General features: G+C 52.1%; 2 protein-coding genes across 8 annotated transcripts in view; one reads left to right on the top strand and one right to left on the bottom strand.

The window, feature by feature from the left end:
• Positions 1 to 15,972, bottom strand: part of LOC123568680 (uncharacterized) — a 183,234-nt gene that overhangs the window by 145,310 nt on the left and 21,952 nt on the right. The window lies entirely within an intron of this gene.
• THY1 (Thy-1 cell surface antigen) lies at positions 7,657 to 12,918 on the top strand. The gene is made up of 4 exons (XM_005579919.4): positions 7,657 to 7,716; positions 10,157 to 10,217; positions 10,700 to 11,035; positions 11,576 to 12,918. The coding sequence occupies exons 2-4, from the start codon at positions 10,181 to 10,183 to the stop codon at positions 11,686 to 11,688; spliced, it is 486 nt and encodes a 161-aa protein (XP_005579976.1). The 5' UTR covers positions 7,657 to 7,716; positions 10,157 to 10,180; the 3' UTR covers positions 11,689 to 12,918.

Below are 15,972 nucleotides of genomic sequence, written 5' to 3'. Positions count from 1 at the left end.
ACCTCCCTACCTCCGCACTGAGTGCACTGCAGGGCAAAGACCCACAGGTAGGAGAGGATTCATGAGGCCCTCCAGTCACTCACCAGGCTGCCCCCACAGTAATCCTTCTTTTCTTTTTTTTTTTTTTTTTTTTTTTTTTGAGACAGTCTCACTCTGTCGCTGAGGCTGGAGTGCAATGGTGCGATCTCAGCTAACTACAACCTCCGCCTCCCAGGTTCAAGTGATTCTTGTGTCTCAGCCTCCTGAGTAGCTGGGACTACAGGCGCCTGTCACCTCACCTGGCTAATGTTTGTATTTTTAGTACAGATGGGGTTTCACCACATTGGCCAGGCTGGTCTCGAACTTCTGACCTCAGGTGATCTGCCCATCTCGGTCTCCCAAAGTGCTGGGATTACAGGCCTGAGCCACTGCACCCCGACCTCCCAGAGTAATCTTTCTAAAGAATATACCTACCCAACCATTTCACACTCTTCCTGTAAACCCATCATGATGCCTCATTATCCAAGTCCAGACAGACAAGGACTTCCTCAACTGCCTCTTCTCCATTTCTCCATTATCCTCTCCCAGTCTTCACTGCCACAAGAAACCAAACTGCCTGTTTTTCCTGCCTCTGCTTTGCTTTGCTGTATTTCTGTTCCTTTGCTCACACTGCCTCCTGTGTCTTAGATCCTCTCCCCTCTCCTCACCTGGTTTCTTAGCTATTGCTCTGTCACAAATCACCCCAACTAGTAACCAAAGGCAGCTATTCTGTGGGTCAGCAGTTTGGTCAGGGAACAGCTTCATACGGGGTTGTCTGGGCTCACTCCTGCATGTGTGGCTAGGTGACAAGCGGGCTGGACACTGGGTGATCCTGGAAAGGCTTACTCAGTGATGGGCAACTCCCAGATTGGGGTGAGGGATGGTAGCCACAGTACTTCTGTTCAGGTCTGTCCATTGTGACCAACTCGAGCTTCCTCACAGGGCCCCAGGGTCCTTGCCTAAGATGACAAGCACTCAGGAAATTACTTGCACCACGTTTGCTGAACTTCTATGGGACAAAACATGTCTTATGGCCAAGCCCAGAGTCAGTGTGAAAGAGGCATGACTGGCTGAGGGCATTAATGTGGCACTCTACCACAGTCTGCTCGCTACTCCTAAAGATGCACTGTCCTCCCACTTGTGAAATACACCCATCCTTCCCAAAGCAGCCAATCACGACATCAGGCTCCAAGACCATGATCTCAAAATGTGCAGTAGGTCTGGCTGTGGCTGAGTCTCCTTGGGTACAACTCCTCAGGGGTAGCTCCTCTTCACTTAGGGACCTGTGAGCTAAAAAGACAAGACCACATGCCCAATGTACAATGGTGACACAGGGACAGGATAAGTTCAATAGATACTCCCATTAAAAGGGGAGAAATGAGAAGCACAGAACAATCACTAGTTCAAAGCAATTCTGAAATCCAGGCAGGCACATGTCACTGGGGCCCCTAAGCTAGAGGCAGAGAATGTTACTTGAATAGGACCCAGTTCTCCCTGGCTGTTAGTTATACTCTCTGGGCTGTTGGTTTTGCCTTCCAAGAGATCCTTCTTTTCCCTAAAAGGACCTGTGTATAGGGGCCAGCTTCCTGCCCATAGAAAGTTGGAGGCCCAGAGGCTTCTTTTCATTTTGAACTGTTTCAGTTCCTTTTACTCCAAACTGGCGGAGCTTTTGCCAATACAATACTCCTTAAAACTTTATGGGTTTTCTGTGAATATTACTGGGGTCCACTTCATGCACCAAAAGTTACATACACACATAATTTAAAAAAGACTCCACTTCAGCTATAGAACAATGCCTTTTCTTTTTAGACATGGCCTTGCTCTGTGGCCCAGGCTAGGGTGCCTCACTGAAGCCTCAACCTATCAGGCTCAAGAGATCCTCCCACCTCAGCCTCCCAAGTATCTAGGACCACAGGCACGTGACACCACACCCAGTTAGTTTTTTTATTTTTTGTAGAGATGAGGTCTCATTATGTTGCCCAGGCTGATCTCAAACTCCTGGGTTCAAGTGATCTTCCTGCCTTGGCCTCCTAAAGTACTGAGATTACAGGCATGAGCCACTGTGTCTGGCAAGGACAACGTCCTTAACATTCTTAGAAACTCTTCTGTTTTGTCAAGAAGGTCTACCGAACACCATTTAAATCCCCTGGGGTCTTAACAAAGGTTGCAAAATCATACCCTTGATACCCTTTATTTAATCTTTACCTTCAGGCCAGTTCTAATTTTGAGAGACCATTGCCTGATATTGAGACTGGCAATGAGAGCTGGTTTTCTTTTCCACCTAACAAACTGAGCAGGTCCTTTTGTAGCTCAGCTCTCTTTTAATACTTTATCATGCCAACTAGAAGCACCCAAATGACACTTTGAGATTCTGTCTCCAGGTCCCTTTAGCCAAATCTACAAATTCATTAAGCACAACTTCTGTCGTCTAAGTTACCACGAGAAACTTTGTTTTTGCCAATTGTTTCACCACTACCTGATTCACACTGTTCCAGCCACCAAAGAGTCTCTCCTTACTTGAAATTGCCTGGAGCCAGGCATGGTGGCTGCAGGTGGATAGCCAGACATTTTCCACGTTGGCTCCAAGAGTGAGTGTTCTGGCAAAAAGGATAGAAGCTATGTGGCCTTCTAAGGCCTCAGCACAGAGGTCTCTTAGCATCATATCTGTCCTACCCTATTAGCTGAAGCAGTCACAAGCCCATTGAGATTTAAGACAAGTGGACATAGATGTCACCTCTTGATGAAGGAATGTCAAAGATTTTGTGTCCACATTTTAGAATCACCACAGTAGCCTTATCTGGGTGGGTCATATCTCTTCTGTGTGGCATCACTTGGAATTACACATACCTTTGTGGTCCCATGGCAGGTCACATGCCTGTGTGGTCCCATGGCAGATAAACTGGGGCCTGGCAGATCCCAAATGGTGATTGATGTAAACTGAGATAGTTCAGACTTCCTCAAGTGGCAACTGAACTCCAAAAAAGCAAGCCCCAATGTACAAACATTCCACAAGTTCCTGACTTCATCACATTTGCTGATGGCCCATTGGCCAAAGTAGGGCACATGGCCAACCCCAGAATCAGTGCGGAAGGGATCACACAAAAGCATGGACACCCGGGGGGCATGACTCACTGGAGGCCATTGGTGCGACAGTCTACCATACCTGGGCAGCTCCCATTTATCTTTAAAAGTTCAGTTCATGCCTGGCCTCCAAGAAGCCCCCTCTGACAGATTGGGTCATCACCTGTCTCTCCTCTGGACTCCCACAGTACCCTTTACACATCTCTACCTCTGTATCTACCCTCTTTTTTTCTAATTATGTATGTATCATTTCTGTTTCCCTCATTGGAACAAGCCTTTGAGGTTGTGTTCTATTGATCTTTGTATACCTAGAGTCTAGCCCCGTGCCTTGGAACATTATTGGTATCAATAATGTCTTAATTATTTGATCAATTAAGCCATCCATGAATAAAGTTTTTAAAATAACTATCAAAGATTAAATTATCTCCATTGGTGTTTTCTCTCAACTTCTGCCCTGCATTCCAAGAGATAATGTTTAGTTTGTATTTGTCACATTCTCCAACCAAACATGCAGTTCTTCAGGGAGCTAACCTCGCTCAGGAAGTTGACCTCGACTAGAGGTTAGGAGAAGTAGCAGAGTGTAGAACAGCGGTTCCAAGATTTTTTAATTTCATAGACTTAGTCACATTTCCAAAGAAGTGTGAGGGTTAACAGAAAGTTGCCAATTTTCTTTTTTTTTTTATAAAGCAGGACATTAAAAACATACATACACACATATCAATACCACCACCTCTTCAGAAAAGTGGAAAGGTATAATCTTAGAATGAAAGTATAGGAAAGGCAGGTATATAGTCGCAATTAGTCAAAGATTAGAGCTCAATATTATGGCTGCCTTGATATCAGGGAGACCTCAAATGGCCTAATTACAAGATCCCCTCCCTACTTTGCTGATGAGGTCCCCCAGCCAAACCACCTTCCTTATTGTGGGAGCCAGGCACAATTTCTGCTTATCCCTGAGTAGTGGGCTTCAGTACCGTGCCAGCCCACAGAATTACGCAAACAGCCAATCACATTCTCTTATAGGAAACGGGGGTATTCCACCGTTTTGACATTACAAAGCCTGCCTCCCACAGCTCCTGGTAATCCCTGAATGCAACTCCCATGTAGCAATCCATGGCATGCAGCGTTATCCTCCTGGGTATGAGCATATGTGACTAATAAACTGCTATTGATCTCATTCGTCCAGTGTTGAGGTCATGTTGTGATCCTCCTAACTTTAGGGGGTGGGAATCTCTCCCTCATCAATAGGGTGAAGAACATAAAATCAAAACAAGGTGATAACCTGACAGCTATGTTCAGAGTACCCCGGACTGTCCTCGTTTTACTTATTTCACCATGAACCAGGGAAATGAGTCTAGCAGAGATCTGAGGATTCACTCTGGGAGCACTGGAGAGCACTGTGCACGGAGTCAGGAGACCTAAGATCTAATAGTCCAGACCATTCTTCAAAATATTTGTCTGACCTTGACAAGTCATTACCTTTCTTGGGCCTCAAGTCCCAGCTATAAAATGGTGGGGCAAGCCAGGTGCAGTGGTTCCCGCCTGTAATCCCAGCATTTTGAGAGGCCAGGCGGGAGGATTTCTTGAGCCCAGGAGTTCAAGATCAGCTTGGGCAACATGGTGAGATCTCATCTCTTAAAAAAAAAAAAAAAAAATTTAATTAGCTGGGCACAGTGTCAAGTGCCTATGGTCCCAGCTACTCAGGAGGCGGAGGCAGGAGGATCGCTTGAGCCCAGGAGGTCAAGGCTTCAGTGAGCAGTGATTGTACCACTGCAGTCCAGCCTGAGCAACAGAGTGAGACCCTGTCTCAAAAATAAAATAAAATAAAATGTAAAAGATGGGAAAGCGGCCGGGCGCGGTGGCTCAAGCCTGTAATCCCAGCACTTTGGGAGGCCGAGACGGGCGGATCACGAGGTCAGCAGATCGAGACCATCCTGGCTAACCCGGTGAAACCCCGTCTCTACTAAAAAATACAAAAAACTAGCCGGGCGAGGTGGCGGGCGCCTGTAGTCCCAGCTACTCGGGAGGCTGAGGCAGGAGAATGGCGTAAACCCGGGAGGCCGAGCTTGCAGTGAACTGAGATCCGGCCACTGCACTCCAGCCTGGGTGACATAGCGAGACTCTGTCTCAAAAAAAAAAAAAAAAAAAAAAAAAAAGATGGGAAAGCTGTAGCCACCTCTGTGATTCTACAAAGACAATCTGATGAAATGAGTGAATGGCTGGCAGTCCTTAGGTCATGCTAAAGGGCTGTGTGTTTTTAGAAGACGTTTTATCCCCATGTGTTTCTGAGTGGAACAACAGCAGACGGTGGGAGAACAGAGATCTAAGAGACCAACAGGGCAGCCACAGTCTTCTGGCAGGAAGTCACACCTTAGCTGGATCCCTCTAAAGCCTTGCTGCTTTCAGCACTCCGATCCTATCCACAGTAAATGGAGTTTTAAAATCTCTTCCCTCCCTCCACCACTTTGTGGTCTATCCCCTGACCTCAGATGTCTCATCTGAGCCATTAATTCCATCCAATCAGAGATCTTGCTTTGGCAGACACAGAATTGCCACACCTTCTACAGTCTATACTTCCCCCCCCCCCCCGCTTCCTGAAAGCAAGGTGCTTGGGGACCCAGAAATTAGGCCAGGTCCTCATAACCTTATCAAAATAGCACTGCTAGGCCTTCTACGCAGCAACACTCAGAGACAGGGCCAAAGAGTGGGAAACGGAGCATCCAGGGTCTCAGCCAGCAGAGCCCAGATGCCTTCTGCAGTTAAGATCCCTGGACTCAGAATCAGAAAGCTGTTAAGCAGGAAGGAACACACTGCCATGAAGAGATAGAAAGAAGCCAGAGCCAGCATGTCTGGAATGCATCAGGTAGATGAATGGGAAGATGGCTGGGATGGAGTTGGAGGGAGGAGGGAAGTCAGCAGCAAGGGGCAAGGACATCCATGGCCTTAAAAAGTACCCTACAAGAAGCCAGGTTAGCTCGCCTATGAAGAGGGACAGTCTTACCAGATCATGTGTTAGAGTCCCCAGATCCTGGGGAGCATGAGAGAAGTGCAGACTCAGCTGGCTCTAGTACTAGATTAAGGAGGTCCTAGGTGGGCAAGGTGGGCTGCATTTTTCATAAAATGCCCTAGAAGCCTCTGCGGTTTACCAAAGTGAATAGCTCCTTTGGACTTAACAGTCTGCAAGGCTCATTCCAATTAGAACGTTCCATCACCCTAAATGCTGGGAAACCAAGCGAATCTCCTCCCACTTGCAAGCTTCCAACAGTGGCTTCCAACAGTGCCACTGCAGTATCAGAAACTGCAGGGAAGGTGCCAGGGCTGACTTCCATGAAGAAATAGGAGAACAGGCAGGCAGACAGTGGAGAGGCAGGGCCAGCCCACAGAATGTCTCCACCAGAATTCATAGAGACCGGCAGGATACAAATCAACCAAATAAACGTTGGTTCAAAAAATTCACCACACCTGTGAGTGAGAGACAAGTCATCAGCACTGTCTACAAAAATGAACCTAGGGCTTCTGGTGACATCCAGTTGGTGGGTTATCAGGAGTGCCCCAGGTGATCAGAAGCTGGCTTCGACTGAGTCCTTTCTGTGGCGCTGTCTCCTCCTCTTTCCCAGAGTTCCTCTCCTCTCCCAGTGGGCAGGGATGAGCAAGAGGAATGGCTCACCCTTGAGAACTGGGGTTCCATAGCCCAGGTCAATTCTCCAGCTCTCCCACTTACCAGCCAAGACAGGAGGTGAGGATTGAGATGGGATGAACCCAGCAGGCGGCCGTGAGGTAAAGGTGGCCATGAATGTAATGTGCCCAGCACAGTGCCTGCTGAAAGGCAACCGTCCCTCCCTGGTCTGAAGACCAAACAAGCAGACTGTACTCAAGAAAGCCAGAAGAACCTTCCAGCTGTCTGGACCAGCAGGTGCCAGCCCAGGGGCTGAAGGAGACGTGATGCCCGGAGCAAAAAGCACCCGCAGGCCCCCTGAAGGGCTGGGTGTTCTGGAATAGATGAGGGGGCGAAATGGGGCTGGGGACCAGGGACGGACAGGGTGGGTCCAGGGCCTGCCTTGCTTCCAAAGGGCTGCTCCAACATTGAAAAACACCCAACCAGCTTCCTTTCAGAAAGACTGGAATATTCCAAAACTTCTCACTGGAGGCTCCGGAGGAGGTGGGCTCCAGCTGAAAAGGAAATGCAGAGGCGTGGGCGCTCCCGGCCTGCATCCTGCACCTCTTACACTGTGGCTTTCCCACAGACTTCTGAAGAATAGGTCAGAAGAAAAGGGTTAAAGCGTTAAAAGGGGAACAACCATTGCGGGGCTCAGAGAGGAGGCTAATGTTCTTTGGGCTGCCCCACCCTGATCTCCGGCCACAGGATGAGGGCCCCCTTCCGCCGCAACCTGCCACTCTCACACCAATACGGGACCGCCTTCTCTTCCTTCCCCACCCCCCCACCCCACCCTGCCATCCTTTTTCCCCCCATCTCCGCCTCTGATTGGCTGAGCCCCCGGCTCCCCGCTCCCCCTCTCCTCCATCCCCGATGAAAACTGCGGGCTCCGAGCTGGGTGCAGCAACCGGAGGCGGCGGCGCGTCTGGAGGAGGCTGCGGCAGCGGAAGACCCCAGTCCAGGTGGGAACTGGAGCCGGCGGGACCTGGGGCTCGGGGACTGCCGTCAAGCGCCCATGCAAGCCCTCCCAACACTAGGCTTCGGGCCACGGTCCGAGGGCGCCCAGGGAAGAGGGCGCAGAGCTTAGGGAGGGGCCTGCTTTCCAGGCAGGGGCGGGAGTGAGATGCTACTGCAGGGCCGGGGCCCCGTCGCACGGCGACGTCTTTCGGGGAAGGCGCTCCCGGGCTTTCGCCCGCTGGGGGACGGGTGTCTGGGGCTGGGGCGCTGGAGAACAGGGAGGAAGGGCACCAAGGACAAACTGTTGGTCTGCGTTCCACCCAGAAGTCCCCAAACCCAGCTCGCAGAGGTGGGGAGGAGGACGGGTGAAACTGTGGGGAGAGGACGAAGGATGGCGAGTGGAGGGAATCTGTCCGGTGACCTCGCGGCGGGCTGGGTGCGGGGCACCGGAGGAGAAGGAAGCCGCAATGCCGCAGGCGGGGACTGGGTGGAAGGCGGGCGGACGGGGGAGGGGAGAACTGGAAAAGGATGAGAGAGGGGGAAGGGGGACTCAGCTGAGAAAGGAGAGGACTGGAATACGGAAATGGAATAAGGGTGAGGCCCGCCGGGGGCTTGAGAGGGAGGAAGAGCAGACCTTCTCCGGGTCTGGAGCCGCCTGAGGACACAAATCAGAGGAAATGAATACAGACTGAACCTCCCCAGCCGCTCTCCATCCCTCTCCTGGCTCTTCTACCCTCTCCAGCCCCAGACCCAATTCTTCCCTTTCTTGCTCTTGCCACTATTCCCCCTTCCCCTCCTAGATCCCAGGCCCGCACATCATCTCAAACAAGAGTCCTCGAATCAAAAGCCAGATGCAGACCCCCCTTCCTCCTGGATCTGACTCAGGGCAGCAGCTCCACCCCGGGACAGAGAGAGCATTGATTGTAGCTGCAGCCGCCGCAGGATCCTAGCCTCACCCGTCAAGGGGCTGAGCGCCAGGGACCCTGAACTCGGCGAGTGGCGCACCCTGCGCACCCGGGCGCACTCTACCGAGGCAATGCCCTGCGCGCGCTCGCGGGTGCACGCCCCTTCTGTGGCCTCTCCTGGGCGAGCACTGCTCTGCGGACAGGCTGGGCTACCGGCTCCGCGTCGCCTCGCCTCGCCAAGGGTTGGTTCAGCCAAGGCTGCAAAAACAAAAAGACCAGACAGCCTAGCCAGGGTGGCTGTTAAAACTGGGCTGGAAAACTGCAGTCCCAGGAACTCCAGAGAGCTGGACATTGGGAAGCGTCCTTGACTCACATACAATTGGAGATCACTGTGGCTTTCTCTCCTCCGGGAACACGCTTAGCCTGTGCCCTATCCAGATAGGAATAGATGCTCCCTATCTGGGAGCATCCTTAGCCATGGTGGATGGTCTCTAGCCATCCACTGGGGACGGCGAATGACTTAGGGATTTGTGGCTCACTTATATGAAGCAGTCATCGCCAGATGTTGGTTGTTTTTCTTAACTCCCATCATAACCCGGTGGGTATGTAAGATTCAGAGAGATTCATTCATTCACAATAAATATCTTTGGGGCCGGGCGCGGTGGCTCAAGCCTGTAATCCCAGCACTTTGGGAGGCCGAGACGGGCGGATCACGAGGTCAGGAGTTCGAGACCATCCTGGCTAACACGGTGAAACCCCGTCTCTACTAAAAAATACAAAAAACTAGCCGGGCGAGGTGGCGGGCGCCTGTAGTCCCGGCTACTCGGGAGGCTGAGGCAGGAGAATGGCGTAAAAACCCGGGAGGCAGAGCTTGCAGTGAGCTGAGATCCGGCCACTGCACTCCAGCCTGGGCGACACAGCGAGACCCCGTCTCAAAAAAAATAAAAAAGTAAAAAAATAAAAAAATAAATAAATATCTTTGGAGTGTATGCTATATGCCAGTAATCTGCAAATGGAAATGGTTTTGAGCATTGGGGATTTTCTTCTGAACAGGAAATGGGAAGTCCCTAAATGGGGAGTCTTTGTTTAACAGATCCAGAGTTTTAATTTGAAAGACAAAAAGAGTTCTGGAGATGGTTAAAATAGTAATTATTATGCTTTTTGTATTTTACCACGATTAAATTTTTTTTTTAAATAGGAAGCCCCAGCCCTCATAGGTCTTACATTACCATACACTGTGTTAATGTAAAAAGAGGAGAAAGAGTGGTAAAGTCACTTAAAGGCACCCAGCTGGTCAGTGCTCCATGGCCAAGCACAGAAACACACCATGACAGGGATTGTTCTCCCTCCTTACTTGCTTTCCCTGAGCAGGAAAGAGCCAGTGGCTGTATCATGTTCAATGAGAAGTAGGGACGAGAGGGGGGATGGAGAGAGGGACTTAGATGTCTGCCATAGCTATTATGTCATGTTCCCAGGGACCCCCAGCCCTGGCAGTAAGTGTGGCACACCTTGGCTGATTCCCATCCTGTTCCCAACCCAGATCCAGGACTGAGCTCCCAGAACCATGAACCCGGCCATCAGCATCGCTCTCCTGCTAACAGGTACCCGGCATGGGGCAGGGCTGGGGCTCCAGGCACCCTGGCTTCCTTCCCTCCAGAGAAGTGGCTTCTCCCTCACAGTCTCAGAAAAGCGCAGGTGACTGTTTTTCAGAGGGCTCTTTTCATCCCAAAGTCAGCCAACCCACCTCGCTGATACTCTGACAGCCTGAGGTGGTTTTTGGAAACACAGTTTGCTGAGCCCTCCCTCATATTGAACTAAAATCCCCAATTGAGAACCCAGAACCTGTATCAATTCCCCAAAATCTCCTGTCCTTGAAACACATTGATAGGATCCAAGGCTCAAGCAGACTTGGGAGGAAGGCTGGGGTCTGCAAAGGAGAAGTGGGATCCCTGGAGTGGGGAAAGGCACTCAGAGAGCAGACCCCAGTCCCCTCCCTAGCCAGGCCCATCTCTCCACTTCAGGTGGGTGGGAGGCCCCTACGCTGTAGGCCCCTCCAATTTGAAGGAGGCACTGCTGGTGCCAGTCTTGCAGGTCTCCCGAGGGCAGAAGGTGACCAGCCTAACGGCCTGCCTAGTGGACCAGAGCCTTCGTCTGGACTGCCGCCATGAGAATACCACCAGCTCACCCATCCAGTACGAGTTCAGCCTGACCCGTGAGACAAAGAAGCACGTGCTCTTTGGCACCGTGGGGGTGCCTGAGCACACATACCGCTCCCGAACCAACTTCACCAGCAAATACAACATGAAGGTCCTCTACTTATCCGCCTTCACCAGCAAGGATGAGGGGACCTACACGTGTGCACTCCACCACTCTGGCCATTCCCCGCCCATCTCCTCCCAGAACGTCACTGTGCTCAGAGGTGAGGCAAACTCCTAAAAAAGCCAAGTGAACTGGGAGAGCCAGGCTCGGGGACAGCAGGCAGTTTCCTTGGCTGGGCTGGAGAGGAGAATAGCCCCATAACTCTCTCACCCTCTCCCAACTGCTGCCTGGTCAACTGGGGAACCATTGCCTTCAGTGTGAATGGGGTGAAAAGCTCAGGGCCAGTCAGACAGGCAGAGTAGTGTGGTAGATGCTTCCACCAGAACTGCGGGCAAGGCCCTGGGCCTCCCTAATCTTCCCTCTCCCCAACGGGAAAACAGGGATGACACCACTTCCCTCAGCCAGTTTTCTTGTGATGATGTTTAGTAAGGTTTTCATAAGATGATATGTGTGCAAGAGGTAAGTAATTTACAAACGGGAAAGATGGCTGGTTCTGAGGCCAGGCTGCTCCTGGTCCCACCTAAGATGTCACGCTACCTGCCTCTCAAAGGGAGTATACCCTTGCTTTGGGCCTGTGCCTTACTGAGTCCTGATCCCTCTTCCTTCCTACCCCTCCCCCGGCCCTCTTCTCTTTCGGCAGACAAACTGGTCAAGTGTGAGGGCATCAGCCTGCTGGCTCAGAACACCTCGTGGCTGCTTCTGCTCCTGCTCTCCCTCTCCCTTCTCCAGGCCACGGATTTCATGTCCCTGTGACTGGTGGGGCCCATGGAGGAGATAGGAAGCCTCAAATTCCAGTGCAGAGATCCTACTTCTCTGAATCGGCTGACCCCCTCCCCACAGTCCCTCACACCTCGAGGAGAAGTGGGGACCCCATCCCTCATCAGGAGTCCCAGTGCTGCATGCGATTATCTACCCACATCCCCGCGGCACCTCACCCTCTCCACACACCTCTGGCTGTCTTTTTGTACTCTTTGTTCCAGAGCTGCTTCTGTCTGGTTTATTTAGGGTTTATCCTTCCTTTTCTTTGAGAGTTCGTGAAGAGGGAAGCCAGGATTGGGGACCTGATAGAGAGTGAGAGCATGTGAGGGGTAGTGGGATGGTGGGGTACCAGCCACTGGAGGGGTCATCCTTGCCCATTGGGACCAGAGACCTGGGAGAGACTTGGATGAGGAGTGGTTGGGCTGTGCCTGAACCTAGCACGGACACAGTCTGTCCTGAGAGCACTCCTCAGCAGGCATGGCTGGTGCCTGAAGACCCCAGATGTGAGGGCACCACCAAGAATTTGTGGCCTACCTTGTGAGGGAGAGAACTGAGCATCTCCAGCATTCTCAGCCACAACCAAAAAATAAAAATAAAAACAGCCCTCCTTACCACTGTGCAAGTTCCCCAAGGGCTTTGGGGCATGAGCCGGTGAAGATGCAGGTTTGACCGGGAAAGCAGCGCTAGTGGAGGGTTGGAGGAGGAAGTAAAGGATGAGGGTTCATCATCCCTCCCTGCCTAAGGAAGCTAAAAGCATGGGCCTGCTGCCCCTCCCTGCCTCCACCCACAGTGGAGAGGGCTACAGAGGAGGACAAGACCCTCTCAGGCTGTCCCACGCTCCCAAGAGCTTCCAGAGCTCTGACCCACAGCCTCCAAGTCAGGTGGGGTGGAGTCCCAGAGCTGCACAGAGTTTGGCCCAAGTTTCTAAGGGAGGTACTTCCTCCCCTCGCCCATCAGTGCCAGCCCCTGCTGGCTGGTGCCTGAGCCCCTCAGACAGCCCCCTGCCCCGCAGGCCTGCCTTCTCAGGGACCTCTGTGGGGCCCGAGGCAGGCCATGGAGTGAGACCCAGGAGCTGGACACTTCTCGGGAAATGGCTTTTCCCAACCCCCAGCCCCCGCCCGGTGGTTCTTCCTGTTCTGTGACTGTGCATAGTGCCACCACAGCTTATGGCATCTCATTGAGGAAAAAGAAAACTGCACAATAAAACCAAGCCTCTGGAATCTGTCCTCGTGTCCACCTGGCCTTTGCTCCTCCAGCAGTGCCTGCCTGCCCTGCTTCGCTGGGGCCTCCACAGGTGAGGCTGGGGGATGCCACCTCTTCCTCTTTCCTGACTTCTCCCCAACCACTTAGTAGCGACGCTGCCCCAGGGGCTAATGACTGCACACTGGGCTTATTTTCAGAATGACCCTAATGAGACACATTTGCCCAAATAAACAAACATCCCATGTCTGCTGACTCACCTGGCTAGAACAACACGCTTACCTGCCAACACATGGGCCGAACCACTTGGCCCTGGCTCTTGAATGCACAAGTGGCTTTGCGTGAACCTACGCTAAGTTACGCAGTCTGCTTTTAATTCTCAGCTCTGGTAGTTCTTCAGAAATGCCCCCTCCAGGCACATCCGCTACTGGGAGACGCCCATGTCCTCGAGGCATCGCTTCCTAAATCCAAAAGCATTGGCAGGAGAAAGGACTGGGGACAAATACTGTCCCTTTGGGAGTAGGGAGGGAACACTGAGCCCCATCCCTGGCTCCTCCCCTAAAAGTAGAGTAAAATGGGAGCGAGCATCCTGGGATTGGGGGCTAGAGGGGGACCACAGGGCAACTGTGGGTTCCAGTTGCTTTCAGAGTTAGAGAGGCAGCCCCAAGCCAGCCTCCCTGCTTTGCCAGGGAATTTGGGGGAGGAAGGTGACAGCTGCCCAGAGGCTGACTCATCTGATAATTTAGCACTGGGTAGGATGATTATTTCTGAGCATTTTTCTTAAAGTCCTCAGATCTAAATTATGCCACCGGCTCCCACTCTTGCTACCTCCTGTCAACCTCTCTGCCTTGCCTTCCACCCCTGTAGTTACCATGCACAAAGAGAGGAGGAGGAGCTGTCCCTGTCCCAGGCTGGGAGGCTGACAGCCCCTCAGCAAGATGCTGCCAACCCAGAGTGCTCCAAAGGGAGGAACACCCCTGAGACACAGGCCCCTCTCCTTCAGCCCTGCTTGGGCTGCCAGCGCCGTGCCAAGGAAAGGCGTCTTGGTGAAAAGAGCTGCTGTGGGGGAAGGGAGATCAAATGCCAGAGAAATGTGGGGAGCACCACCCTCAGGGTAGTAAGAGTTAGAGTATGGAGGTGTTTCTGGAAGGAAATGAGTGGCACCATGTGAGCCTCGCACCTGTGTGACTCCTCCTTTGGGGTCTTTGTCACACTCTAGTACTGTGTCCCTGAAGAGTTTAGCAGCCACACTCTGAAGGGTGCTGGGAGATGGTATTACCCTCTGCAGCCATGTTTAGGGGAGCAGAACCTGAGTCCCACAGTGGGTGAGGTTAGCTCAAGAAGCCACAGAGGCCACCAGAGGGCCACGGACTTTAGGAAAGAAGAACAGAGCATCAGGCCTCACAACACAAACCTACCCAGAGCTGCGCGCGGTGGCTCACACCTGTAATCCCAGCACTTTTGGAGGAGGTGGATCACTTGAGGTCAGAAGTTCCAGACTAGCTTCGAAACCCCATCTCTATCTCTACTAAAAATACAAAAATGCCAGGCATGGTGGCGTGCACCTGTAATCCCAGCTACTCAGGAGTCTGAGGCGGGAGAATCACTTGAACCCAGGAAGCGGAGGTTGCAGTAAGCCAAGGTTGTGCCACTGCACTCCAGCCTGGGTGACAGAGTGACACTCTGTGTCAAAAAAATAAAAAATAAAATAAACCTATCCAGAATGACCATGCCGAGGGCTGGCAGCCCGCAGACTTTCAGCCACAGTCCGCGACAGCCATGGGTCCCTCTGTGGTCAAGTCAGCAGGCCCTGTGGAGGTTGTGGGGTGTCTGTGGTAACTCAGGTAATTATAGAGGGCTGGGGCCAGCCCTGGTTCCTGTGCACATGCCCCAAACCCCTCCCCATCCACTCCCTCGCCAGTCCTCACCTCTTTCCTGGGTCCCCCTTCAGCACCTAAGTCTATACCTAGGGCTGTGGAATTCCCGCTCAAGAGCAACAGAAGCCCCTCTCTGCACCCCCATTTCTGGACTGGATTGTCCACTGAGAAGTGCAATGTCTGCACCTCTGACATCTAGAGGCTTCCTCGGGTAGGGCATGGGGATCTCGGTGAGATGTGGGGACTTTCACTGGCCAACAAAGAAATCTACACAGCATCCAGGGACCTGTGACACACATCCCTCCCGCCTCCTCAACCTGATGTCCCTCTCTGAATCTGCAGCTTTCGTGCTGTGAAGGTGTCTTTACATGTGAAAGAAATAAATCCCAAGTCAAGAGTAAATCACCTCATTCACTGGTGAGAAAATGTTGGAGCTGGAGTCCTTCAGAGAGTCCTGGCCAGGCAAGAGGGCCATCAGCTCGCTTCTGCTCAACGGGGGCTCTCAGCCTCAGGACACTCTCAGGCCTGGAATGTCCCCAACACACTCAAGGAGAAACATGTCCTATGCAGACCCACAGGAGGCATCTTTGCCCAGCACAAGGAAGAGCTGGGGTCAGTGGGACCTGTGGATGTAGACACACCATATGGAGGGTGGTGCAGGACCAATGTAGCAGCTCCATGGAGGCCAAGTGTGACTCTGCACCAGGAAGGGGCTGTGATGGCTGGAGGTGCCCAGCAGTGCAGGTGGGGAGTGCCTGGCAGCGGGCGTGGCCAGGTGGAGGCCACCTGCCAAGTGTGCAGTAAAGCAGTTTCCTGAATTTGGTGACAACATGGACTAGAGGACTCTAGTCTCTTCCCCCTTTAGGGCTTCACTTCAGTAAGTCTTAAAATTAGGGTGTGGTAGCTCACGCCTGTAATCCCAGCACTTTGGGAGGCCAAGGCAGATGGATCACTTGAGGTCAAGAGTTTGAGACCATCCTGGCCAACATGGAGAAATCCTGTCTCTACTAAAAAATAAATAAATAAATAAACAAACAAACAAATATTAGCTAGGTGTGGTGGCACACGCCTGTAATCCCAGCTACTTGGGAGGCTAAGGCAGGAGAATCGCTTGACCCAGGAGGTAGAGGTTACAGTGGGCCACTACACTCCAGCCTGGGTGGCAGAGTGAGATTCAGTCTTAAAAAAAAAAGTATTAGAG

The sequence above is a fragment of the Macaca fascicularis genome, chromosome 14, assembly GCF_037993035.2.
Source record: "Macaca fascicularis isolate 582-1 chromosome 14, T2T-MFA8v1.1".
Taxonomy (NCBI): Eukaryota; Metazoa; Chordata; class Mammalia; order Primates; family Cercopithecidae; genus Macaca; species Macaca fascicularis.
This window is presented reverse-complemented; position numbering and strand designations above follow the sequence as displayed.